We start from the raw sequence: 27,233 nt of genomic DNA, 5'->3' as shown, positions 1-27,233 counted from the left end.
AAGAGGAAACATAAAGTTCTACCATATTATCAATTTTGGACAATATACCATGACATTACCATGGTTTACGTGGTCATGTGGCACATTGTATGTAATGATAATCATGACAATAATATTAACAATTCAACACAAGCGGACACGGTTTGAATATTTTTTTTATTTTTTATTTTTTACAAAAACAACAACTTCGTCTACAATCTGGTTTACTTATTGTAACAATGGAAGTTAAAGGGATAGTTCAGCCAAAAAGGAAAATGATCCCATAATTTACTCATCCTCAAGTCATCCTGGGTGTATATAACTTTCTTCGTTCAGACGAATACAATCATATATATCAAATCAATGTGTTTTTGTAAGAAAAATATCAATATTTAAAACTTTATAAACTGTAATCTCTAACTTCCACTAATAGCATATGGCGTAGGATGCAGGCATGAGGTCTGGTGATGAATGCGGAGTCAGTCCCTTGTGAACGTGCGTATGACAGCTAGCGGCAGTTTTTAACCCCTGGAGCCACATGGAGCTAGCCTGACAAGCCAGACCCACATCAAGATGTTTGGTCTGGAAACTCACCATTGACAGCTCAATCCGAGGGGCGGATAAACGGTTGTCTTTCAAACTCCCTCTGCACGCGATAGGAAAGCGCTACAACCAACCAGAGCAACGTGAAGCGGAGCTAGTTGATAGATTAAACATTCCCCGTATCCGGTCGGCAAAACTGCGAACACATCTTTCCTTTTTAAGAATGACTTCAGTGCCGTTCTTTGTTCTTTTCTTCCAGAGTCGCGGTCAAAGCTGATTCGAAAGACCGCCGTTCGCCAGTTTCTGTGTTTACTAGAATCACGCAAACGCAACTCGGCCGCCGTCATTATGGTCTCGCCCACCGACTCTATACACGATGTGATTGGCCGGCAAGAGTTTGGCGATTATAGCTCAGAAGGGTATTGAGAGTTGCTAGACGACACTTGCGGGCAGATTAGATTTGCTGCCGCTAGGGTGCGTCTAGATTTCTAGGCTAATATGGAGCACTTTTACACATGGACTTGAGGGTGAGTAAATCATGGGCTGGTTTCTCGGTGAAGTATCGCTTTAATGGGGCCAATTTGGCCTATTCATAGTTTTCCGTCACATGACTGTCGGGGAGCCCTGGAGGGCAAAACAGCCATAGAGCTGCAGCACAAGCCTCTCGAATTTCCATCTTAAAAACAAAATATGTGAACAAGATGCAAGTGTTGGGAATTATGATCTAGATACAGCTCCTGTTTTTAAACGTGAAAAACACTAAAGGGTGAGTTGCACCAATAAGGATTAAATTAAGCAAAGTTTAACGCTAATTAAAGATTTGTTGACCTGGGTTTTGTTACACCACTTAATTTTAAACACAGATTAAACATGCAGAACGACCGCTAGAATCAAAGAATGCCAGGCTAGAGAATTCTTATTAGTGCAACCCATCCTTAAAGGGGGGGTGAAACACTCAGTTTCAGTCAGTGTCATGTCAATCTTGAGTACTTATAGAGTAGCATTGCATCCTGCATATCTCCGAAAAGTCTTTATTTTTTTTATAATTATATAAGAAAGATGCGCTGTTCCGAGTCTTTCCGAAAAAAGCCGAGCGGGTGGGGGCGTATCGTGTGAGCGGAGCTAAATAATGACGTGTGCTCGCTGCTGTTATTGTGTTGAGTCGAGTGCGTCATCCCTAACAGCGGGAAAAAAACTTTATTCAAAATAAAAATATGGCTTTTAATCAGATACAGCCATACATCTATGATCCGGAATCAGACCCAGAGGCTGCAGTTGAACAGGAGCAGCAGCAAAAACGACTAGAGCAGGACGTCTGTATGTGGTACAAGTTATACACTAACTATATAATATGCTTAGCGGCTTGTGTTATTTACATATTTATACTTGAATTATATCGTCGTATTTTTGTCTTTGAAGGTGTACATGTGGGAAGTGCAGTTGTGCACGTGTGTGTGTGTGTGTACGCGTGGTTTGTGTAGACAGTAAGCGGACTGGTTTTGCACGGCAGGTTAAGTTAGTGTTTACATAGAAAGACACGGAATAGTAGCGCATTTGAATGAAGAAGCGCGCTTATTTAGTTCAACATATTTCCCCCCTCTTTGTGTATTGTTGTTTGGAGTGCTTTTACAATACACAAACATAAAGTTACACATATAGTGGCCAGCTAAACAAATGTACACTCACTACACATCGCATGCTCCATTGATCAATTAGCTATACGTGATCATGTTTGGGCTACTTGATGAGCATAGTCAAAAACACAGACATTTGAAGCAGTCTCACTCACCGCCTGCGGTTCTAACGTTGGGACCTTTATCGTTGGGACTGCTCCATCCTTCAGCATTAGGCGATCGGAAAATCCTGTGTCGAGCTGGGCCTTGTTTATGAAACAGTCGGCACCGAAATGCAGCGAACAGATATAAACATTCGCGCAACTCAGTTGCTGATCCGGAAAAGCAAATTACATCCACTGTTGCCTTAACGCGGGGTTTTGGGGGAATCTGTGCAGGACTGTCTTGGTCTGGCAACCAAAAACGCACTTTTTTGGTGACATTGTTATGTGCACATCACCTGTGCAGCGCAGCCTACAAGCCAGCGCTTTGATGGGCGTAGCCTGTTACTTTCGCTCTCTCCCTCTCTCTCTCTCACGCGCTTCTGGTAGAATTGCTCGTACGGCCCATACAAGGAAATTCCGCCCCCATTAATGTCAAAGGGGACGCATGATCTCAAAAAACTTGCCGAAACTTATGACTAACCGGAAGTAGTATTTTTGACAAAGAAATACTCCCATCAAACGTCCACCTTAACTTTTGAAACTTTGTCTATGTTTAGTATGGGATTCCAAGTCTTTAACAGTGTAAAAAGATCAGTATGCATGAAACAGCATTTCACCCCCCCTTTAAAGTGCATCAATGTACTATAACGGTAATATTAAAAGATTAAATTCAGTTTACACCCTTTTTGATGATGCATACTATATACAGGCGAGTAGATGAGCACAATGTGTTTTCTTTATATGGATTTCGATGGGAAAACACTTAAAGAGAAGCCTTGTGTTGAATTAATATTCTGTTCATTTTCTTACCTGTACAAAGTATGCAACATCAATAAGGTGTATATTGAATAAATTAAAATTGACATGATACGGTACTCACAACACTATTAACTGTGTTTATGATTGCTTTGGAAGCCTAAGCTGAAGCTTACAGTTATGTTAAGGGGTGTGACATTTCTGACACGCTTGATATGTTTGGCCAATCACAATGCACTGGGTCAGCTGGCCAATCAGTGCTCTGCTTTTACCGGAAGGAGGGGCTTTTTAGAAATCAGAGGGTTTCCATCAGGCTGGGAATAGAGGTGCTGCAATAATATACATGCATAATAATGTTTTTTAAACATTAAAGCATGATTGAAGCAAACCTATTCTAGTACGCCTACTTTTAGTAAACATAATGATGCCCTTTTAGAATGGCATCATATGGCCTCTTGCATGTATTACACATGAGTTGTTCAAACCCACTAACCTCCACCTACTCTCATCCTCCTCCCTGTTATTTTAGGTTGTGAGAATGCTGTCACTCCATGCCTGCAGCTTTTCTTTTCTTCATTGTCATGTTTGTGAACCGATAGCTGGTGTTGTTTTGTGTTCAGTGCTGGAGTGATTGCGGCCCGGGCTTCCTGTTGAGGTCTTCTTCATCACTTTAAGCAGTCGTCTGAGGATGTGTCTGCTTTGTTTATCATTCACTGCTCTCCATGCCTGGTATTTGTATTTTTTTTGCATGCCCTTTATTTAGCATCATTATAATATATAATTATTCATACTTTTTAAGATGCTTAGGCTGACATTAACACTTTGTTGTTTGTTATTGTGGATAATGGCTGGCTTGCTTTTTTAATCACAATTTTATTTTTTTAATTTAACACTTCATGAACTCCCTTCACATATTTACATTTCATTTTACATTAAAAGGACACCCATTGCTTCATCTAAAAACACTAATATAATTGGTTTTCAAAAGGAATGTCTAGGTATGCCCCCCGAAAAAAAAGAAAAGAAAAAAGAATTATTCATAACCGGCTGACATTTTTATTTGGTCTTCTGACTGGAAATTACACAAGAAAGTGGACAAAGACTGTAAGACAGTGTGTTTTTTTTTTTTTTTTTTTTTTACACATTTTGACAATATTCCATGTCCAAAATTATTCATATCCCAGATCTCATTGCAAAATTCTCATTAAATGCAATCTGCACCGTTTCTAAATGCTCCTGGCAACTTCGAGCATGTTCTAGAGCTTTTAATTGGTCTATAAAATATAAATTCATAACAGCTGATACAACTGTTTGCGAGTCAGCTTCTGGTCAATTGCAAGTCTAGGTTAGAACCAAGGAGCTTGTGGAAGCTCACAAGAAAGGCAAAGGCTGCAAAGGTATTTCCAAATGTTTTCAAGTACCAGTGGCCACTGTGCAAAGCATTACACTGTGCAAAGCATTTTACAGAAACTTTTCTCCCCTCAGACCTGCAACTGTCTGCGTTTCCACCACTAAATAAAGTTCCGTGAAGATTAGGCAAATTAGTCCGGTGATGTAGGACTGCGCGCGACTGCTCCTCCAATCAGTGATGGACACTAGTAATCATTTTTGCAGTACCGATTGAAAGATTTAGTGGACTGTTTACTGAACGTTATCTAAACCGATCTGGTGTTTACATGTGATGGCTTTCAAACACAATCATTTTGTCACATGCAGTTTGTCTCCCGCATCAAAAATGTCAACGCTGTTTACTCCAGCAGCTGGAATGTGTTAATGTAGCCAGAGCAACTCTTAACAGCCACCAGGACTAATACAGTATTATATTATAAGCTATTTATTTGTTGTAAAGTGTAATAATCATCTCAGAAAAAAAAAAAATCTTCTGTCAGGCGCAGTTAAAGTAAAAACTGCCTGGGGCAATATACGCTGTGTCATTATTCCAACATTATCTTCATAACTTACTAAATAAAAAAGTTTACCGCTCAGAAAAATGAACTTTCCTCTCTTGTCAATATGAGCGCGGCGCGCGCTGTCACGTCATGTAAGGACGCATACTTAAAAGTAATCGGTCATGTCGTTATACATGGTGTAAAATAGAAAAAAAAATGAATAACGAGTATGGAAGAGATTCAAGCTGTGCTGCTTTTGCTGGTTATGTATAGGTTTACTAAAGAGGTAATTAAAAACGACAGAAAAGAGCACTAATATGGAGATTCAGCAGAATGCAGCATATTCAGAAAGCTTGTAAAGCTAGATTTAAAATGACAATGTATATTATTATCAGCTATTACGGACATTGAACGTGAGATGGCTGAGACGAACGCGCGCCATCAGACAGAGAGCAAGACTGATATTTACTGAACGTAAACCGAACCTCGCAAAAGACTTTTAAAAATGCCCATTGAAATAAAATGCTAAACCAATCAGCATGTTCAGCGCCCAAGTCCCGCCCTCGAAAGTTCCTGAACTTTGAAAAAGTACTACCTCGCGAGCAGGGCCGTTTGGAGGCGGAAATATTTACCTGGAACTTCATTTAGACCCTGGTTCCTGCGGTCTAAACACACCGAGTACCACCCAAAGTTCCTGGTTCCTGGGTAAAGTTCCTGTGGTCGAAACGCGGCTTATGTCAGGTTGAGGTCATGACTTTTGGGCTTGGCCCCTCTGTTCCAGTAAAAGGAACTATTAAGGCTTCAGCAAGACTTTACCAAGACATTTTGGACCATTTCTGGTTCCCAACTTTGTGGGAACAGTTTGGGGATGGCCCCTTCCTGTTCCAATATGACTGCACACGAGTGCACAAAGTGTCGGTCCATAAAGACATGGATGAGTGAGTTTGCTGTAGAGGAACTTGTATGGCCTGCACAGAGTCCTGAGCTCAACCTGATAAAACAGCTTTGGGATGAATTAGAGCGAAGACTGAGAGCCAGGCCTTCTCGTCCAACATTGCCTGACCTCACAAATGAGCTTCTAGAAGAATGGTCAAATATTCCCATAAACACACTCCTAAACTTTGTGGAAAGCCTTCCCAGAAGAGTTGAAGCTGTTATAGCTGCAAAGGGTGGGCCAACTCCATATTAAACCCTACGGATTAAAAATGGGACGTTGTTGAAGTTCATTTGCATGTGAAGGCAGGCATCCCAAAACCTTTGGCAATATAGTGTATATATCTGAAGTTATTGATATATTTTCATGTTAATTAAGCTAATTTCTTCTTAAATTCTTGTTACTGATAATGAACTTAACTTAACCTAAACTTTATTTTTGCTTTCTTTCGATTTTTTGGTGAAATATGTCTCAGACGTGCTTTTGTAACAGTTTCCATGAGATTTATCTTGACATTTAGTTTCATGTTCACCTGCTTAGTGCAGCAACTTCATTTGAACTCTTCACTTTTATGATGTTGGCTTAACTAGTGTTAAATCAACCTACACCCATGTTAGACGACACTTCCTCAAGTATGTCATCAACCAAGACTTAGTTTACTTATGTTTCCTCCCTCAATATTTAACTTGATATTTACATAATGCACCCAGGAATAGTGTATACTGCATAGTATCCAACAAAGGACACATTGTATTCCTACATTGCTGCAGGATGGGGCAAACCCTGCTGTTTGATTGCTCAGTTTCAGGTAGGAAGTGCGTAGGGGGACGTCACTGAGGAGTGATGCCTGTTGAAAGTGGAAACAGCGCAGCCGCCCGTCAAGTCAAACAGAAGCGCAAGTCGCACAGTCTTTCCATTAGGAGGACCAACAGCACCGAGCAGGACAGACCAGGCATGCAGAGGGACATGCTGGAGGGACAGGTAGGTTGCTTTTTGTCTTTTAAAAAAAAATGTTATGTATACGTGCATGGTTACATATAAATGCAGGCTTGAAGGTTTGTGCATGCTGTCATCCCCTGGTGTACAGGCAAGAATGACACAAAGCCAGTTCTGTGACATTGTTATAAATATTTTTTCTGGATAAACACCAAGCCATGACAGCTGGGATATGTAAGCATTGATATAAACACGTGTCATGTTGTGGTTGAATAGTTTTCTATTGTTTTAGAATTTAGAGTGATAGACATGTTCAGCCCACAGGAAGCCAAGTTTTATTGCATAGTGATGTTATTATGGAAAAATCAAAAACGAAATAAATGGATTTCCTTAACTTACAAAATAAACTCAAACTTTTATTTTGGATACGATTAAACGATTTAACAGCATGATTAATCTTATCCAAAATAAAAGTTTGTCTTGACGTCGTGTGTACTGTGTATAATTATTATGCATGCATACACACACATGCATGTATATATTTAATACAAAAATATGATATATATAATATACTTGCAAACATTTCTTAAATGTATACATGTATGTGTGTGTATTCAAATATACAAAATAATTATACACAGTTCACACACATGTAAACAAAATTTTATTTTGGATATGATTTAATTTGCGATTAATCGTAACAAAAAAAAAACGTTTTCTCCAAAACTAGCTAATGAAGTGACATATAAATGGCCATAATTCATTTTAAATCTAGGTTTTGATTCATAGTTTATTAGAACATTGGAAACAACGCATTTGCAAAACAAGCAAACATATTACTACAAAAAAATGCTAAAGTGAAACATTCAACTGTTAAACAATAAAAACTAAATACACTGAAAAACCAACTAAATAACAATAATTAATTCGAAAGGACAAATTGTATATAAAATAGAAATGAAAACTAACTTGACGATTCGAAACTAACTGCACTGAGAGTGGAAGGATGGAAAGGGTGTCGTAAAAATGAATTGTCAAAGTCCAAGTTACATCTGGTGAACAAATGACACGAGTTACGCATTTCTGTCAATAAGTAGTTTTGCCTTTGCTTTGGTACTGTAACATATCCCTGGAATTTACATCCTCTAACACACATCATTTGTCCTGAACGAGTCTGTTGTTGACGCACATTCCTAACGCAAACATTACTGGATTACGTCAGTGATAAGAGACACCTGTACTCACATAAATTACTGCAGTAATCATTAGTTCTCCCATTCAAATAAAGTGGACTAAGAACTTACATGTTCTTTCTACATAGTTGTGCTCAAATGTTTACACACCACTTGCAGAATTTGTGACAAATTAAGAGGGATCACACAAAATGCATGTTATATTTTATTTAGTACTATCCAGAATACAATATTTTACATAAAAGATGTTTGCATAGTCATTTATAAAAATGACCTAATCAAACGTTTTTATACCCTTGATTCTTAATACTGTCATTCTCCGGATGATCCACGGCTGTGTGTGTGTTTTGTGATGGTTGTTCTTGAGTCTCTTATTTGTTCTGAGCAGTTAAACTGTGCAATATTTTTTCAGAGTTTTCAGAGTTCTTCAGTTTTCCAGCATATTTTGCATATTTGAACCATCTCCAGCAGCTACTGTATGATTTTGAGATCCATCTTTTCACACTGAGGACGATTGAGGGACTCAAACACAATTATTAAACAAGTTTAAACACTGATGCTCCAGAAGGCGACACAATGCATTAAAAGCTGAGGGGAAATCTTTTGAACAGGATGATGTCTGCAATTTTTTTATTTTGTTTAAATATCACAATTTTTCATTTAGTACTGTCTTTCAGAAGCAACAGAACGTGCTTGCATGTTTCAATTTTAAAGTACAATTTACCTTGATTTTCAAAATCAAAAAATATCTTATTCAGGACATGACTAAATAATGATGATCTCTGTTTTTTTGTTCCCTTCAATTATTCCCATTTTCACAGATTCTGCAAGGGGTGTGTAAACTTTTGAACACAACTGTATAATGAAAGGAATGTTAAAATTATCCATAGATGTTTCTTTAAAAGGTTTGTAATCATACCAAATATTATTTTCAACACAATGTTTTATTCATTAAACCAAGAGGCGTGGAGAATAGTCCAGCTCATTTCAGACTTGAGACATGATGCCATTTGGTCGTCTGTTTTATTGATACTCAGTGGGGATCTACGGTTTGTACTTTCTATGGTCTATAGCCTCATCCATTTTTAAAGAGCGGCCCACTCTGGGGTTCGATTGTTCCGTCTATTCCTCTGTGGAGTCATTTGTGATTGGCAGTCCCTACTGTAAACCGCTCACTGGATTTAGACTATACCGCCTTTCACCCTCTCAATGCTGTCATTATGTCCAGTTACTATGGTGACCACAACTTTAGGATTGAGTAGGTTTATAAGAATAGACGGTGAACTGTTGTTTGTTAATTGCTATTTCTCTCTCTCTCTCTCTCTCTCTCTCTCTCTCTCTCTCTCTCTCTCTCTCTCTCTCTCTCTCTCTCTCTCTCTCTCTCTCTCTCTCTCTCTCTCTCTCTCTCTCTCTCTCTCTCTCTCTCTCTCTCTCTCTCTCTCTCTCTCTCTCTCTCTCTCTCTCTCTCTCTCTCTCACGAGTACATGTGGTAATGACAGAATGGAGAGCAGTTGACTTGGCTTACACTGTTCTCACCGTTAAACTCGTTAACTTGACAGCTCACCTAGTTGTCCTGGAGTAGTTCATATGGACTTATCTAGTCTAACCTACACAACAGCAATGTTTGTTTGTGGATTGCTTTTCTTTGTGTAGCTTTAATCAGGCTGAAAGACTTTACTTGGAACTTCTTATCCTTGATAATGGAGGTAAGTTGGTTTGGTAGATTAGTTATTTATTTGAATATAGATCTCTTTATGTTTTGTGCTTTTTCAGATTTTGCTATTGATCTTTTCTGTCGGAACATCCTTGATAATGTTTGCTTACTTTGTCTCAAACCTGGGTCATTTAAAAACATAAAAAACATGCTTAAGCTTGTGGAACAGTAAGTTATTTTATGTAAAGTTTTAGAACGATTTGATATTTTAAATGTACAGTTTTTGAACGGCTAGATATTTTATGTAATAGATGTAATGTTTTTAAAACGACATGAAATTTAACATTAACTTTTAGAACAGCAAGATATTTAGTAAACTTTTTGATTTAAAGTTTTGGAATAATATTTTTAACAAACATTTAGAAGAGCAAGACATTTTAAATGAACTTTCAGATGAAAAAATTTCAGAGCAGCTCGACATTTTAAGTACATTTTTAAATGTTAAGTTTTTGAACAGTATGATATTTAAAATTAACTTTAAAACAGCTAGATATTTTATGTAAACAAGATTTTTAACATAAACGTTTAAAATGGCAAGATATTTTACATTAACTTTTAGATGTAAAGTTTTAGAACGTCCAGATATTGTGAGTAAATATTTAGATGTAAAGTTTCAGAACAGCTTGATATTTTACAAAAAAAAATATAGATGTAATTTTCAAAACAACAGGAAATGTAACATTAACTTGAGGAAATTTTGGATGTGAAGTACTTAAAACAAGATTAACATAAACATTCAGAAGAGGAATGCATTTTACATTTAGATGTAAAGTTTCAGAACAGCTTGATGTTTTAAGTACATTATTAAATGTAAAGTAAGATATTTTACATTAAATTATAGATGTTAAAGTTTTTTAAAAATGGTAAGATATTTTAGATGTAGTTTTAGAAGGGTGAGATTTTTTACATGAACTTTTAGCTGTGAAGTTTTTGAACAACAGGGTATTTTATGTCAAGTTTAGGGACATTAGGATTTAGAACTGAAAGATAATTTATGTAAACTGTCTTGCTGTAAACTGTTGGCTTGAAGTTTACATTACAAATCTCTTTTAATGTAAACTTTTTGAACAGCAGTATTTTTTTATGTAAACCTTTAAAACTGCAAAATATATTATATAAGCATTTAGATGAAAAGTTTCTGACCAGCAAGACATTTTACGTAAAGTGTATTTGTAGAGATGTGATGTTTGTTTTACTTTCCCCTGAAAATATATGGTCTAACGAGATCCCCCTACATATTTTTATTTTTAGCATTATTTCTAAATAGTTAGAATGTATGGACCTTAGTAAAAAGAACAGTGCAGATGTCATACAAACACATTTCCCATTTGCTGTCATTGAAGTTTGAAGGTGTTATGATGATGCAGTCTCTGAGTATTTGCTATATGGTTTATTTGATTCAATTTCCAGGACTCCAAGTTGCCGATGGCCTTAAGGAGTAACTTACTAGATCTGTTCGGACAGATTGAACGGGAGTTTGAAAATCTCTACATTGAAAACTTGGAATGTGAGTATTAACCAAATGGCTTCCATCATATTTAATATCCTTTTTGCATGACTGAACACAGTTTAAATGACTTATCCTTAATGTCATTAATGTGACAACGCAATCTTAACACATTTAACTGTGTAATCTCCCAAGTTTACTAAGCAACATTCACATTTACAACATTCTCAAGATCTGAAACCTTAGTTGTTATCTGTGTTTATTACAATTTATTGTTCTCTATTATTAATCAGCTCTCAGGAATACTTGAGTCTCATCAATCACAGTATTTCTCAGTCTGTATTTTTTAATTTTAGTTTGTTATTTTAATTTTGCAATCGACCTCTGTTGTGTCATGTCACCCTGCGGTCAAATTCTTTCCTCATTCAAATAATTTCAAGTCAGATTAATATTTCACATCTATATATTTACTTATCTAGAAAGTTTTTTTTTGTTGTTGCAGTAACTAGCTGAAAGTAAATTACCCCTTATATAGTGTGTAAATGTGACCCGATCAGTGTTTTGTTTGGTCAGCGGTCATATTTTCGTCTGTTCTTGTGCAGTGCGGAGAGAGATTGAATCCCTAAACGAACGTTTGGCTGGAGAAGGACAGACCGTCGATGGCGGTGATCTGAGCAAAGGAGCCTTGAAAACAAAAGGTATGTGCAAAACAAAACTGACATATAGCTTTTGTGTAACTTCTGCATTCATAATACCAGATCATTTAACACGCTTTTGAATAAGTAATGATGATTCAGATGATTCATTTGATATCGGTTTGCCTGAAGCTGTGCCCTTGCAAGATATGATGATGTTTTTACTGCAGTGTGCTATTCAATTATCAAAACATGGTCAAATGTGTGTAGAAACCCTCTTCTAATAAGAAGGTTTGGCTATTTTAGCTACACCCATTACTAACAGAAGAATATAATCATTTTGCCATATAATCTCCAAACATTTTGGAGATGAAGATTTAGAAATAGTTTTTGTTTTGTTTAAGCCTGACAATGTTTGGTACAAAAAGTGAGGTCCACAAATACTTGTTTTTCTAATTTTGTCTGGTGTGAAAGAACTTAACACTGCACATTGGGTTGAGAGACCTCTATTTAAGAAATTTGAAAATGAACAGCTAATTCATATTTTACTCATAATCTTACTATTTCTTGTGCACAGCTAGTCACAGCACAAGTCAACTGTCCCAAAAGCTGAAGACGACATACAAGGCCTCCACGAGCAAGGTATGATTGTATCTACGGGGTTATCGCCCACATTTTGCTCTGAATAAAACTGTTACTTTGGGTCAAGCTTAGAATATTTATCTTGGTAAAACTCCCTAATCTCTATAAAAATACTTGGAAATGCCTCAGTGCAAAGTCCTGCTCTTTCTGACCGGTTTACACAATTTGCCACTTAATACACAGCTCTGGAAGTCAATGCTAAGTAGTCTCTTAATTCTTTCAGAGCTGTATGTATATACTTTAGAATTGAGCAAGCTAAGGTTGTCACAATACCAACATTGTAGCAAAACCAACTTGTCAGAAAGGTTGAAATTCCATTATTGCCACTCCTTCATTTAGTTTACATAATTAATAAACTGAACGGCATCTACCATAATGGCATGAAATATTTTTGTACTCTCATCACATGGTGTATTAGTGACACAGTATCTGTTCAAATTTGGTATTGATTTGTGACATCTATAGCATCTGTTTTAGGTGGTTATCAGGGCTCCAGACTAACAATTGAGAGCAGTGGCACCAGATTTGGCTGTGGTGGAAGAAAATGTATTATGAAGTCAATTTAACCATAAAATTAATGTTCGTGTTGTTTTATTAAGTGCAGTTACTAATAATATTCCATGCTTATTTATTGGAAATGTAACAGTGAATCACTGAGCTTGAAATTATATGCAGATAAAATTAACTTTTATTAACAACAGTAATGTGCAAAAAAATAATTTTTATTGGGACAATTTAAATATTCTACTTTTATTAAATGTATCATTTGTTCTTTTGTAGTATCACACTGAACTGACTGACAACTTCAGTGATTATAAAAGGAGCACTCTTAACTTGTTTTCTGTGTAATTCAGTCACAATTTGAAGAAAAGATTTTATTTTTCAGGCGACTGACTTCCTATGTTTTTTTCCATATATTAAGGAGTAGAAAAGGCTAATAAGGCAATAAGTGCTCCTCTGCCACATACCATTATAGTGGTGATGTCATGTCTTTTTTAAATAAAAGTGCTTGTTTGCTAGACTGGGTAAACCCAGCCCAATCTGCCAGCGATTTGACTTTGCCATGCAGCTCAGGCTGGAAACCTGTACATTTTCTATCCTGCTTCCGTTACAAATCTACGGGGACCAATCACAAACCGGCTTATCTGCCTGGTGTGCTATTGGCGGGTTTAGCACAATGGCGATAGATCAAGCGACGGCAAGTAGTTTTTTGTTTACATTTAACATGATGCCCACCGAAGTGCAGAAACCCCTTAATGTCGCTGTCACTGCAGTTTTAAAAGATTTCAAAGGCAAGTTTTCTTCGAAAACAGACCTGAAACTTGCCCTGAAACAATTCCTACAAAAGAAGAACGTGTTTGCCTTACTATCGACAACAACTCTGCAAAGTACTTCACCAAGATCTTTGGTCTGATTGGTTGAAGGACTATCCAATTGCGGAAATAATCATTTGAAATAATCATTTGCCCGTTGATCACGCCACTTGTGCGGTAGAAAATACAGAGCAGACTCACCAGACCCATATTCACTCTTACTTCAGCGATTAGCTTATGGCTTTGTATCAGTAGAAACCCTGGAGTATGATTGTAGGTCAGCGAAGCATTCTGGGAATTGCTGTCTTTTATCCCCATGAGACAAAAATAAATGTTCTGTCTATTCTCAGTCTAGAAAGCACCAAATTCAAAAATAATTTCACATTTTTAATACATTAATGACCCAGTTTAAATACAGATTCATCTTCCCAGCGCTGAAGTACTACCCCTTTAAAAGAATGAGCTTGGTCTGGTGATAGCCAGAAAACTTGTTTGAAACAAAGTGGCCTACACCTTTAAGCTTTTAGTTTTACAAATCATCACATTAAAAATAGCATTAAAATTGTATATTTAGAGCTTTTAAGTGCTGGACAAAGAGTGATTTCACAATTTCACTCCCAATTTAAGGTTATACGAACCCCCGAGTTATATGAGATGATTAATGACAACATTTAAAAAAACAAAACAAAAAAACATTTGACTCTTTCTTCCACAATGCCATGGGATGTTACTACATTAATTCCATGGTGAATGTTGGTGATTTGTGGACTGAAACCCCAGAATGTTTCAATGTTTCTCTCAATGTTTGATCTGATATCTGGGGTTTATAATAGAGAGTTTTGCACCAAATGCTTCCCACTAGATCTCGCATTAGCGATGTTAATAATTTAGTTTTTTAGATAGTTTTTTAAAATAGTTTTTTAGTTCAAACGCTTTCTCACTGTATATCCCAGCGCTGTGTAGTAACGGTATCGCGCGATCGAGATCGGCTTGTGTATGAGCTCGCTCTGCGATGTCTATTATTGCTCAGAGCTGATAAAGGTCCGCTCATATTGTTTGCCGTTTTTCATATGATATTGAAATGGCAGCTCTTATCAGTTGGGCACCAATGCAGCCTCCAACAAAATGTAGTCGCACCAGCAGGGAAACGGGTCGCAAAATGCGACCATTTGGTCACAGTCTGGAGCCCTGGTTACGTATGTGTCTATGTTTTGTCTGTGTTGAATTGTGAATGAAGTGGTTCTGTGTTTAAATGCATTTTAGTCGTGCTGAGTTGTGCTCCGTTTGTTAAGATTATGGTTTCTTTCAATTTCACGAACTACATGGAGTTACATCCCAATTTATCAATAGCAGGGGTGCATGCATTGATCTGACATAAAAAGTTCAATGCATCAGTTATGGAATTTCATAATCTATTCACACCCAGTTTTACACATTCCTTTATTATCCAAAAGACAATTCTTGACTTTTCAGACCCGACTACTTCCGACACATTTCCAATCATACTTCATTACATTTGTACGATTCAAAATCATTTTGAATTTTACAGAAGTTTTCGATATCTTTTTTTTTTTTACCATCATAACAAAATCAAATACACTCCAAAAATTGTTAACTATTATCTGTGTATGTTTTGCTTATTTGCTCATATTTATTTTTCTACATTTTTATTTATTGCTGTGTAGTTACTGTTTTAAATGTTTACTCCCCTAATATTTTGTGTTCTTACCCAAATGTGCTGGTTGAAATGAAACGCATTTAGAAAGCTCATGTTTTTAAATGTCATAATTTCTCCCCTATTTTTGGAACAAAGCACCTTGTTTGCCCGTATACTCTTAAATATAGGTGCTGCTTTAAATTTAAAATCATCTTTTTAACGTTTTGCTCCTCATAGATTACAATTGTTCTTTTCTCTCGGTTTCACTGATGTAGCGCTCAAATTCTTTCCCGGGGAAAGTAGGTGGACCTCGCAACTTCAATGTAGGAAACTGGGAGTTATGGGGTGGAGACTCATGGGTAATTAACTCCTCAGTGTGCCAAAATGCATGAACTATCCAACAGTTGGGGGTCATAACCCAATAACGATGATGCCATCAATCTGTGCTTATCTGGCTAACTCTAATGCTTATTCAGCATTATACAACACATTAAGAAAATGTCTTGTAAATATCAATGAGTATCAAGAAATATCGCTTATGGAAGTTCTGAACAGTTGGCTTGGCTTGGAAACCTTTGATTTGATGTTGATGTTCTTAACTGCCAGCACATCTTACCGAATTCAAGCATTTGGCCAGAGCACAGAATATTGAATTGGTTGAAAAAAGCCAGAATGTACCAGATCTTCAGCTGAACAAATCTTCAAATGTCCTGTGACCAATAAGTATTTTTCATACATGCCAAAAGAAAAGAAATGCCATGGCTAAATATCTTGATGGTGACCTGGGCCAGATGTGCTGGCTGGGAGAGAACCATGACAGCTGACTAAATCTAACAATGACATTACCGATATCTGCCTTTTGAAGATTTTAGACAGCTCAATTTGACCCAATTAATAGTCGTCTTTTTTTTGGTGACGTATTTGTTTTAACAAACTGGCCGCAAAAATGTCTTTATTCACACTTTATAACATTAAAAAGTTGATCCCCCTGCTGAGTAGTTCTGTAATGTGGTATCCCTCACTCAAACCCTTCCCTTCAAAAACACTAGACACGGCAGAAGAGAAAACACCAACAGCTCTTCCCCCCGTTACAGGGAACATTAGCGGATGTTTCTTGTTTAGTCAGTGTTGAAAATGCTCTCGTTTTCAGGCTGTACATAGTGTACTATTACTCCGTTCTGCTTTTTGTAACACCCTAATAAAAGTATTAAAAATGTTAACATTAGATTAAACTTGGTTCATTCAATAAAATAACCTTCATGAATCAGCTGTATGTTGAAGCTGAGATCTATGGACAAGTGTTAGAAGAGAACAATTAAGTTTTAATCTCAAGTAGCAATAGTATTCATTTCAATAGATTGTTGTTATTATATATTTACTACGTACCTATTGTTTTATTGTTTAAATTCTTAAAAAAAAATGCTTTTGTTCTTTTATTGTTTTTTTTTTTGTTAAGCTGTGTAATCGTTAACTATTTAATTTAGTGCTATCAAATCGATTAATCGCATCCAAAATGAAAGTTTGTGTTTACATAATTTGTGTACTGTGTATAATTATGTATATTTAAATACATGCACATGCACATATACACATACTGCATCTATGTATGTGTGTGTGTGTGTGTGTATATATATATATATATATATATATATATATATATATATATATATATATATATATATATATATATATATATATTATATATATATACATAATAATACACAGTACACACATTTATGTAAACACAAACTTTTGTTTTGAATGCAATTAATCACGATTAATCGATTCGACAGCATTAATTCAATTATAAATTGCACATCACAGCCTTACATAAAACAAAGTATTGTGTTCACAGTATATTTTTAAGAGAATTTTTTCAACTTAACAGCAACAGACACTGGAATATCTTTGGTGTTGTGACCTTTTTTAAAGTTAAAATTAAATAATATATTGCAAATGTATGCATTGCTAATGTAGTTATGAGTACTAGCCCTCTTGTGGGCTTGGTTTCGTGTAACTTATTGTATATAGGAAATCAAGGAATTTCATGATTGTCTTTGGACATGTTTTGTGAAGTCTAAATGAGGAGCTTTGTCGGTGACTATAAAATATTGCTTTCTAATATTAAAGAGCATTTTCACAGTGCTGAGATAAGGGCTCATTGTGCTTGCTGTGTTTGCTCTTACCTTCAGTGAAATTATGAGCTTAGCAGTGCTTATTAGTAGTTAGGCTGCATATTGACATGCTTGCATACTTTCCTCAGTCCATTGCTTTATAGGCCCTGTTCACACCTGGTATTAATATGCGTTTTGTTTAATCGGATCACAAGTAGATGGAGACATTCCTATTTACACCTTGTATTTTAATCTGTATCTTTTGTCCACTTTCAACCACTTCTGTCCTGATCTCTTTGAGGGGAGAGTCAATGGGCAAAACTGCACAGAAGTGTGTTAGAAATCAGGAATGATGAGAGAATATTGTGCTTTGTAGATTTTACACTTTTTGGATCTTCAGCTGACAAACTTTAAATCCCATCCTGGCTAGCACGCTTATAATGTTTACGCATTAAGTCAGTAGGTGGGATCTCGGTCGAATGCTTTTCCGACTACCTCTGGAAGTGCTCGAAAATGGACAAACTCAAAATGTTTTAGACCCCATTTAGCATCGTCCACATGTGATCCGATTGTTCAAAATCGCATCTTAATACCAGGTGTGAACAGGGCCTTAGAAGTCATTTGCTTCCTGTGATGCCAAAACATTTGTTAAAGTTAGGACAATGTACCTCAATACTTCTTTATTCTGAACATTGCCTTTTACAAACACTATTATAGGGATACACTGATATAGAAATGTTGGCCGATACCAATTTTTATGATTTTATCTTATGACTGCAGGCCAGTATTATAATCTATACTGTTGAACTTGGATCATACTTCTGTTGAAAGATGAGATTTACTCTTAGTTAAATGTAAGTTTAATTACAATTAGAATTTGACGTGCTTCAGATTATAAAAAAAAACCTAAAAAACAATAATGTATGGCATGAAATGGTCACTGATATATCGTGCATCCCTAAATATTACAGATATTTTTTTTTTTGTATCAAATAAATGTGAAACTTTGTTGGTGTCATCACTGTAGGCATCAAGAAAAGATTGCTGTACAGTTTCTTTTTTCCTTATACAATATTTTAAGATTTATAGTTGTGCAACTATTTTGATGTTTTTCAGACGGGGAAATTTTATAAATTTAAGTCGAGTATAGATCCTATTAAAATGATCTGAATTAGAAATCCTATTAGAATGATATACATTACCATTTAAAGTTTGGGGTCAGTAAGATATATATATTTTTAATTATTGATCAAGGATGCATTAATGGTAGGGTAGGCAATTCTGTTTTTATAAATACTTTGAGTTAAGTATCTTGTTACCAATAAATAATAAGTGTTGAAAAAATACTTATACCCTCTGTGGATCTCTTCGTCCAGTCATTGCAATGGGTCCAAATGCAATGATTGGACCAAAACAACCAGCTTATGCTGCGTTCACATCATGTCATAACTATAATTACGAGATGGAAACCTGCGATGTTCTGGAATTATGTGTTCTGTGTCAACACTGAAATGAATCTGCAGCAGTCAGGTGGTACACGTAAGAGCGCTGTAGGTTGTTTACGTCCATTATTATTGTAATGCTATGTGCTTTAGCCATGAGGTAGTTTAACGCTGTTTGTAATGTTTCAAAGGATTTCTGTTTCAAATAAATGCTTTCTGTTCATCCAAAAACTTGAAAAATGGTTTTGAACTGTTTTCAACATTGGTAATAAGACATTTTTCTTGAGCACCACATCAACAGATTAGAACGGTTTATAAAGGATCATGTGACATTGAATTGCATACACATTCAAATATGAAAACAGTTATTTTAAATTGACTTCAGTATATTTCTGTTAACTATGTTTTTGATTTAAAAAAAAGCATAAGAAACTGATAAAGTCTTACAGACCCCAAACTTTTGAACAGTAGTGAATCAACCAATATTTGGGCCTTTTTTAAGTTCTGAAACTCAAAAAGTAGTTAACCAGGAAAGGTTGTGTTAACACATTTTCTGTTATTGAAGATCTTTGAGTGATTTTTTTAAGTTAATATTGTGTAAAATAGATGTTTGTGTAAACACTTTCGTAAATGCCATTTGCCATTAAATTGTATTGTATTATGTATCTATGCATAGGAGACATGGCAGCCAATGACCAACTTGCTCTCTCAGCTCAGCTTCTTTCCGTTTTCAGATATGAACCATATATTTACATGTATCATTTTCAAAATTTATGAACCGTTTTCTCATTCGTTTGTATTTTTAATGATTTTAGTTTGTTTTGTAATCTTTTATATATTTCACCGGTATTAATGCTGTTCTTGTTTATTTATGTTTGTTTGGGTGTTTTCATTTGAACTTTCCCATTTCAGAAGTATTGACTACGCTCTCCTTTCATAGACCTTGATCTTGTGTGAGAGACTGTATGACTGAATGCAGTGTGTTCATACAATCCAGCTGTAACCACATGACGTGTTATAAGTGTAGAGATGTTAAAGTCCTGTATGGTTTGAGTATCCCCATGCTTCTGCGCTGCTTACTGTTGCTCTGTAGTTAGATCTGTGTGTGTGTGTGTGTGTGTTTGTGTGTGTGAGGGACCTCTGATCAAATGCTCACTCTCCTCTCCATCCCCCAGATCGTGTCCAGTTTCAAAGCCACCACGTCTCGTGCAGTTTGTCAGCTGGTCAAGGAGTATGTGGGACACCGGGATGGGATATGGGACCTGGCTGTGACTCGGATTCAGCCGCTGGTTCTCGGCACGGCTTCAGCAGGTAAATCTGACATAACCACTCTTACCGTACCATTATTTTTTAAGGTGTTATGAACTGGCTTTTTTAATTTTTTAATACTGTTGTCTGAGGTCATCTAATGCCGTTTGTGTGGTTTTTACATTCAAATACATTTTCTACACTGGTTTTGAGGCTCTCTCCAAAACGCTGGGTTTTGATGGGCGTACCGCACTGGAGACTTGGAAGTAAACGCCCACGGCTGGGATTGGATAAGATTTGCATATTTAATGAGCTTCAGCTCCCCTGTCAGTTCAGTTCACAGAGAGATGAGAGTGAGGGAGAAGCGGCAACTGGAATGATTTTCTCCATCACAGGGTTCTTAAAAGTCTTTAGCAAACAAACACAATAATTTATTTATTTTTCATCAACCCGCGATTGATTGGACTATTATTTTTATATTACACATAGCTGCTTTTTTTTTTTTTTGTCCTGACCAGTGATGCCAGTAACATGTTACTCTAATCGGACTACTTTTTTCCAGTAACGAGTAATCTAACGCGTTACTATTTCCAAACCAGTAATCAGATTAAAGTAATTTATCCAAGTCACTGTGAGTTACTATTTTAGTCATTTTCCTTCTGAATGTAACTAATAAAGTAATCTTACTTGGTTACTTTACAGATTACTTGATTTTAAAAGTAACCAAGTTACTTTTTAAAGGGGTAATCAGTGATATATGTGAACAATTAATTTTTTATTTATTTATAAATATGACATGTTAAATTGAGAATGAATAATTATAGTTCATTTTATTTCTATTTAAATATACTTAATTCTATTTACCTTTAATTACCAAAAACATTATACAAATTCAAGCCTAAAAACCTGTTCTAGTAGAGCCCAAAAACAAACCAAGAACTTGTAATAGGGCATAATGGATCCTCTTTAAAACCTGTGTGTTCACACTTGGCATGTCTGGTTGGATTAAAACGAACCCTTGTGCGATTTCTCTTTTTATTTAAACAAGTGTGAACGCTGCCTTCTGAACCCTAGTGCACACCAAACAAGCGGACAGAGACAGCTGAAAAGATGGATCTGTCCTGCATTCAAACTTACAACAAATTAATTAAACATAGACCATAGATGATGTCACAAGATGCGACTCTAAAAGGGACAGAAAGCTCACGCATATCATTTTTTTTTCTTGTTTTTTTGTCATAATCGCAACGTTGCCCTTCACAGTTCGGTACAGGCATCAGAACCCAGTCTCCTTGCAGCAGATCTTGGTTTGTGTTTGTGTGCGTTAGGGATTCCTGCTACTTTTTTGACTCCTTTTTAGATTTTAATAAGCTCTTCACAAGTTCTCAGCTGGTCAAAACACCGTCATACGTAGAGGTGCACATACAACGAGCACATTCAGCCCAGATCACAGCATTATTTTAATTTACCAATCACGTTCCAGGATCCTATCCCTATGCCTTTAGCTTCAGTATCTTTAGGTTCGTTGTTAAAATGGCAATCTAAATGCTAAGCGGACTAGAACGAAATGTGTGTGTATATGTGTATATATATATATATATATATATATATATATATATATATATATATATATATATATATATATATATATATATATATATATATATATGTGTATATGTGTGTATATGTGTGTGTATATATATATATATATATATATATATATATATATATATATATATATATTAAATATATATATATATATATATATATATAAATAATAATAATAATAATGTGTGTATATTATTATTATTATTTTTAAATGAACCAAGCGAACCAAACTACAAGTGAGAACGTGCTTAATGTATAAAAAAACAAAACATAAACTAGATAGCCCTTAAGTGTCAGGTTAATTTAGGCAAAAGAGTTTGATCCTGGTTTCTTATTCTGACTTTTGTTTTATTTTTATATGCTGATAAAATCCTGATATTTTAAATTGTATTTAGATGTGCTCCAAATTTTGTTAACAGGTCTGCATGAATGTACTATTGTTTAAAACATCTGTAAGATTTAGTTTTTTATGTTCACCTTTCCTGCATTTTATTTGATCAAAATTACAGGTATACTATCACAATTTAAAATAACTTTTTTTTATCAATAGATGTAACAGTGCCGTTTCTCCAGTCTGCAGTGTCACATGATCCTTCAGAAACCATTCTGTCTTCATTTGTCTTTAGATCACTGTTCCATGCTGTGGAGTATTGAGACGGGGAAGTGCCTGTTAAAATATGCCGGCCACGCTGGGTCAGGTATGAAACTTTGATTTGTGTCTGTAACAGTTGGGAAAGTGAAGATTTTGAACTTCAGATTTTACATGCTGTGGGTTTGGTTAGCGATAACTGTTTTATTGACTAATGAATGTTTTTTTTTTTTTTTTTTATTCTTGCAGTCAACTCCATTAAGTTTCACCCCACAGAGCAGATGGCACTTACAGGTATACATCAACACATTCAGTGGCTTGTTTTTGAGCAACGCCTGCTCTTTCATTTCCTTTTTCTTTATTTAAACAAGTTAAAAACTCATTGAGATGAGAGAAAAAAACAACAACAACAAAACCTGTTTTAGAAGAGTGACCTAGCCAAGAATGCAACAAATAACATAAAAAACCCTTTAAATTTGGTAACACTTTACAATATGGTTACAGTTATTAAAATGAGTCAAATAGTTTGTTTACAATGAACAACATTTATTAATCTTATTGTTAATCTTAGCATTTACTTCTACATTTTTAGCATAATTAGTTAATGCACTGTGAGCTAACATGAAATTTTTTATTAACTACATGATACACAGGACAAATTTTTGAGCAGTGTTGCTGAAAGATGTTGCTGTGGGCTTTTTCCCATTGGGAAAGTGCAACAAATTTCTCTTTGGATATCCAGATAGAAATGTGTTGCCCATTCTTAATGGGAAAGTGCGCACAGCAACATCTTTCAGCAACATTGCCCAAAAAGTTGCCCTGTGTATCATCAGCTTTACCCTAACAAAGGTTATTAAATGCTCTATGGATATATTGCTCATTGTTATTTCATGTTATTTAATTCATTAACTAATGTTATGTTAACAAATGAGACCTTATTGTGAAGTATTACCTAAGGGTTAGTTCTCCCAAAAATGAAAAGTTCCCCATGATTTACTCCCACTCAAGTCATCCTGGGTGTGTATGACATTCTTCTTTCTGACAAATACAATCAGAGATATACTATACAAGTCCTGGCTCTTCCAAGCTTTAGAATGGCAGCGAATTGATGGTTCATTTTTGAAATCCATAAAAGTGCATCTATCCATCATATAACGGCTCCACACGGCTCCGGGGGGTTAATAAAGACCTTCTGATGCGAAGGGGCGTGTTTGTGTAAGAAAAATATATACGTGTGACAGCAAAAATGCCATGTCACGATAAGCTAACACTTTTACCTATACAGTTTACTTTCTTTGTTTAAACAGCTACACTGTGTAACTTTTTCAGTTCATTCTTAGCTAAAAACACTTAGTTCTTTTAAAAATAAATGATCTCATTTATGTATATTTACTTTTTTCGAGTAATAAAGTATTCTGGTAAGTTTATAATATGCCATTGAAAATACATACGGGTGAGGGGTTCGAATGCTGGTCTCCATGTTGCCCCTCCATCTTGAAAGTACAGTAGCCAAAGAGGGACATACCCGTAAATTCAAGCTTTGCCTTTCGCGTTTTAACACTCCATGGCACCGTGTTGAATGTGAAGAGGGGTTACCATGTTAATCTTGGACTAAATCGGCCACCGTAGGAGTTAAAACGAAATCAGAATTGAGAGGAACAGAAACTATTATTCACTGGATGATCATTTACCTTTCCACCGCTAGATGGGAGAAAATATCACACAGTGTAGCTTTAACTGTTCGATCTGTAACGTATGAGACAAAACTGTTAAACAGAGACCATAACTAATGAAGACGAAAATAAGAACGCTGTGTGCTCAGGCTCTACCACTCTCAGAGCTGTCAAAATAATAGTCCCGATTCAAACAGTTCGGCCAAATAGAAAAGCTTACCGACTGATGCTAATATTTAAAAATATATCGGCCATGGCAGTATATCAGTTGACCACTATTGCTGCCCCTTTGCTGACAGCTACATGACTAGTTTTGATGCTTCAAAAAGAGATTGTAAAATGAATCCATATGAATTGAGCAGTTCAGTCAATTTTTTTTGAAGAGACTCGATCGCTTTATAGGATGAACAGATTTAATTTAGATCTGTCAACAGAGGGTCAAAAAGATCTCTGGTTTCTTCAAAAGATCTTCATTTGTGTTCTGAACAAAAGTCTTACGGGTTTGGAATGGTATAAGGTTGAGTAATTAATGACAGAATTGTCATTTTTGGGTGAACTATCCCTTTAATGTGTGCTTCATTTGCTGATGCAGCCATCACATCTCCCACTCTGTTTCCACCGAAGTTACCGAAATTATAAGCACCGAATCAGACTTTTAAAGGAATGGTTGCATGCGATTTCACTTTTTTAACTTTAGTTAGTGTGTAAACAGGGCTGAAAGTTCATTTAAAAAAAGTTATATCGCTGAAAGTTCAATGCAAACAGAGATATTGTCTTTTAAAGTTACAGCAGTTTATTGCCTACAAAAATGGCCGGTTTGGACTACAACAAGCTTCTTCCTGGGTTGGTGACATCATAAACCTTCGCTAGTCTCCGCAGATGTGACTTCTGCCCGTAATGGGAAGGGGCGTGGCATTTCTGGCAACATGTGCTTGGCACTTCAGCCAATAAAAATACAGGAAACTACATTTGGCCATCTAACCAATCTAAGACCATTGCATTTTTCGGAGGGATGGGCTTCATCGAAGCAGGAAGCAAACGAGCCGTTCAAAGGACAGTGGAGACAGCGGTGTGGAATAAAGGTCAAATATAAGAAAAATACAGCGTAAAAAAAGAAGAAGTATTAAGACATGTTATACTTTTGCCCATAAACACAACCAAGCCTAGAAAAAAAAACACGGAACCGCCCCTTTAAAAATGGTGGTTGAAATAAAATTCAGCGTCAACCAATCCAAATGCTGCGTTAACTCAACCAATCAGCACCCAAGTCCCATCCCCGAATGTTCCTGATTTTTGGAGGAACTTTCTGAGGGGGAACCCAGAACTTCATTTAGACCCCGGTCCCTGCGGTCGAAACACACACAGGGTACCAACTCAAACTTCCTGCAGCTTAAAAATCGGTAAAATGGGGCCTCGTCTGGGACCTCTCACAGCTTAAGTGAAAATCAAACTTCTAGAGGATTAATTTATGCCATAACTAAAGGCTATGTTGCATTTAATATTTATGTTTCCATAAGACTGAGAGATTTTTTTTCACATCTCTATTTGTATCTCTCCCCCCACCTGTCAGATGCTTTTAAATGTGATTTGATAGATGACTGCCCTTTTTTTATATAATGCTCCATCTGTGTTTGTTTTGTCTGTGTTTCCTGACAGCGTCCGGGGACCAGACGGCACACATCTGGCGTTACATGGTACAGCTGCCACTTCCCCAGCCCCCAGCAGACATCAGCGTGAGTGCTAAAACACGCACACCGCCATTTTTCTGCCTCCTTTTTGTGTAATTATGCAGTGGTTCTCATCCAAGTGCCTCAACATGAATACTGAAATCAATATTATTTATCTGCAATTGTGCGTAGTTTATTACAATGTATTAGTTAATTTATGTATTACATTTATTTGAAAGTAAGTGTTCGGAAGTTTTAATATTTCATATTTCAATATAATTTTTTATATTTCATATTGTTTTTATGAGTTGTTTTAGTTAAATAAATGAAAATGAGAAATGTTAAGTTGACAACTAGCTGAAATAAAATAAGTTAGTTTAGTTAACGTTCACTTCATTTTAAATAATGAATATATGTGTTATGGTTTTATAAAACTATAATAGTCCTGACAGAGAAAAGCAGCTCCTAGCATAAAGCACTGAATGTTTGTTGTCACAATGAATGAGAAATAAAATTACCATGATCATTAAAAATGGCAAACCTCTAGCAAGACACATGAAAGTTAATTTTTTTAACCAATAGAATTTGCAAAGTGTAGTTTTAAAATGGCTGCAAACTATTTGTATTTTTTATCTTATTTATCTTATTTATTTATTTGTTTGTTTATTTATTTAAAATTATTTTATCTTATTTTTTATTTATTTTATCTTATTTATTTATTTTTATGTTATCTTATTTAATTTTTTATTTATTGAATTTATCTATTTTTAAACATTTTTTTATCTTATTGTTTTCTTATTTATCTATTTATTTTATTTATTTAATCTTATTCATTTTTATTTATTTGTATCTTTTTTATTTTTATTTGTTTTACGGTTTTATTTTATTTGTCGAAGTCTGAATTAGCTTTATTTTTTATTATTTTATCTTATTAATTCTTTTATTTTATCTTATTTTTAAAAAAATTATTTTATCGTATTTATATATTTATTTTATCTTATGTTATTTAATTTAATTTTTTAATTTTTTTTATCTTTTTTTTCTTCTTATTTATTTATTTGTTTATTTATTTTATTTTTTGAAATCTTATTCATTTTTTATTTATTTTTTATCTTATTTTGTTTTATTTTTAATTTATGTTTTATTGTTTTATTTTATTTGTCGAAGTCTGAATAAGCTTGCCTTTATTCCAGCTGTGCGCTGACTCTTATCGCTCTGAATTAGGCCTCGCTGGACGATGACGTGGACTTCTCTGATAAAGACGAGGCCGACGGAGAGGCAGATGGGCCCAATGAATGCCCCACTATCCGTGTTGCAACAACGACCTTGAAGAGCCACCAGGGGGTGGTGATTGCAGCTGATTGGCTGGTGGGAGGAAAGCAGGTGGTCACTGCATCCTGGGATAGAGCCGCCAACCTCTATGATGTAGAAACCTCTGAGCTGGTGCACACTCTCACAGGTGAACATGTCACTGCTC

General features: G+C 35.6%; 1 protein-coding gene across 3 annotated transcripts in view; it reads left to right on the top strand.

The window, feature by feature from the left end:
• Positions 1-27,233, top strand: part of wdr37 (WD repeat domain 37) — a 54,045-nt gene that overhangs the window by 689 nt on the left and 26,123 nt on the right. Inside the window, exons 2-11 of one of the 3 annotated variants that reach the window (XM_067434770.1) lie at positions 3,676-3,784; positions 6,681-6,859; positions 11,132-11,228; positions 11,771-11,866; positions 12,381-12,445; positions 20,147-20,282; positions 22,454-22,525; positions 22,666-22,710; positions 25,746-25,822; positions 26,981-27,215. In XM_067434770.1, coding sequence (XP_067290871.1) covers positions 6,722-6,859; positions 11,132-11,228; positions 11,771-11,866; positions 12,381-12,445; positions 20,147-20,282; positions 22,454-22,525; positions 22,666-22,710; positions 25,746-25,822; positions 26,981-27,215 — 961 coding nt within the window. In that variant the 5' untranslated portion in view covers positions 3,676-3,784; positions 6,681-6,721. Of the gene's footprint in view, positions 1-3,675; positions 3,785-6,680; positions 6,860-9,606; positions 9,714-11,131; positions 11,229-11,770; positions 11,867-12,380; positions 12,446-20,146; positions 20,283-22,453; positions 22,526-22,665; positions 22,711-25,745; positions 25,823-26,980; positions 27,216-27,233 lie in introns of those variants that run through there. The other 2 variants (XM_067434771.1, XM_067434772.1) reach the window with 2 other exon arrangements.

Source organism: Pseudorasbora parva, chromosome 24 (assembly GCF_024679245.1).
Source record: "Pseudorasbora parva isolate DD20220531a chromosome 24, ASM2467924v1, whole genome shotgun sequence".
Lineage (NCBI taxonomy): Eukaryota > Metazoa > Chordata > Actinopteri > Cypriniformes > Gobionidae > Pseudorasbora > Pseudorasbora parva.
The sequence above is the reverse complement of the archived record's forward strand: the minus strand, read 5'-3'. Positions and strand labels throughout refer to the sequence as shown.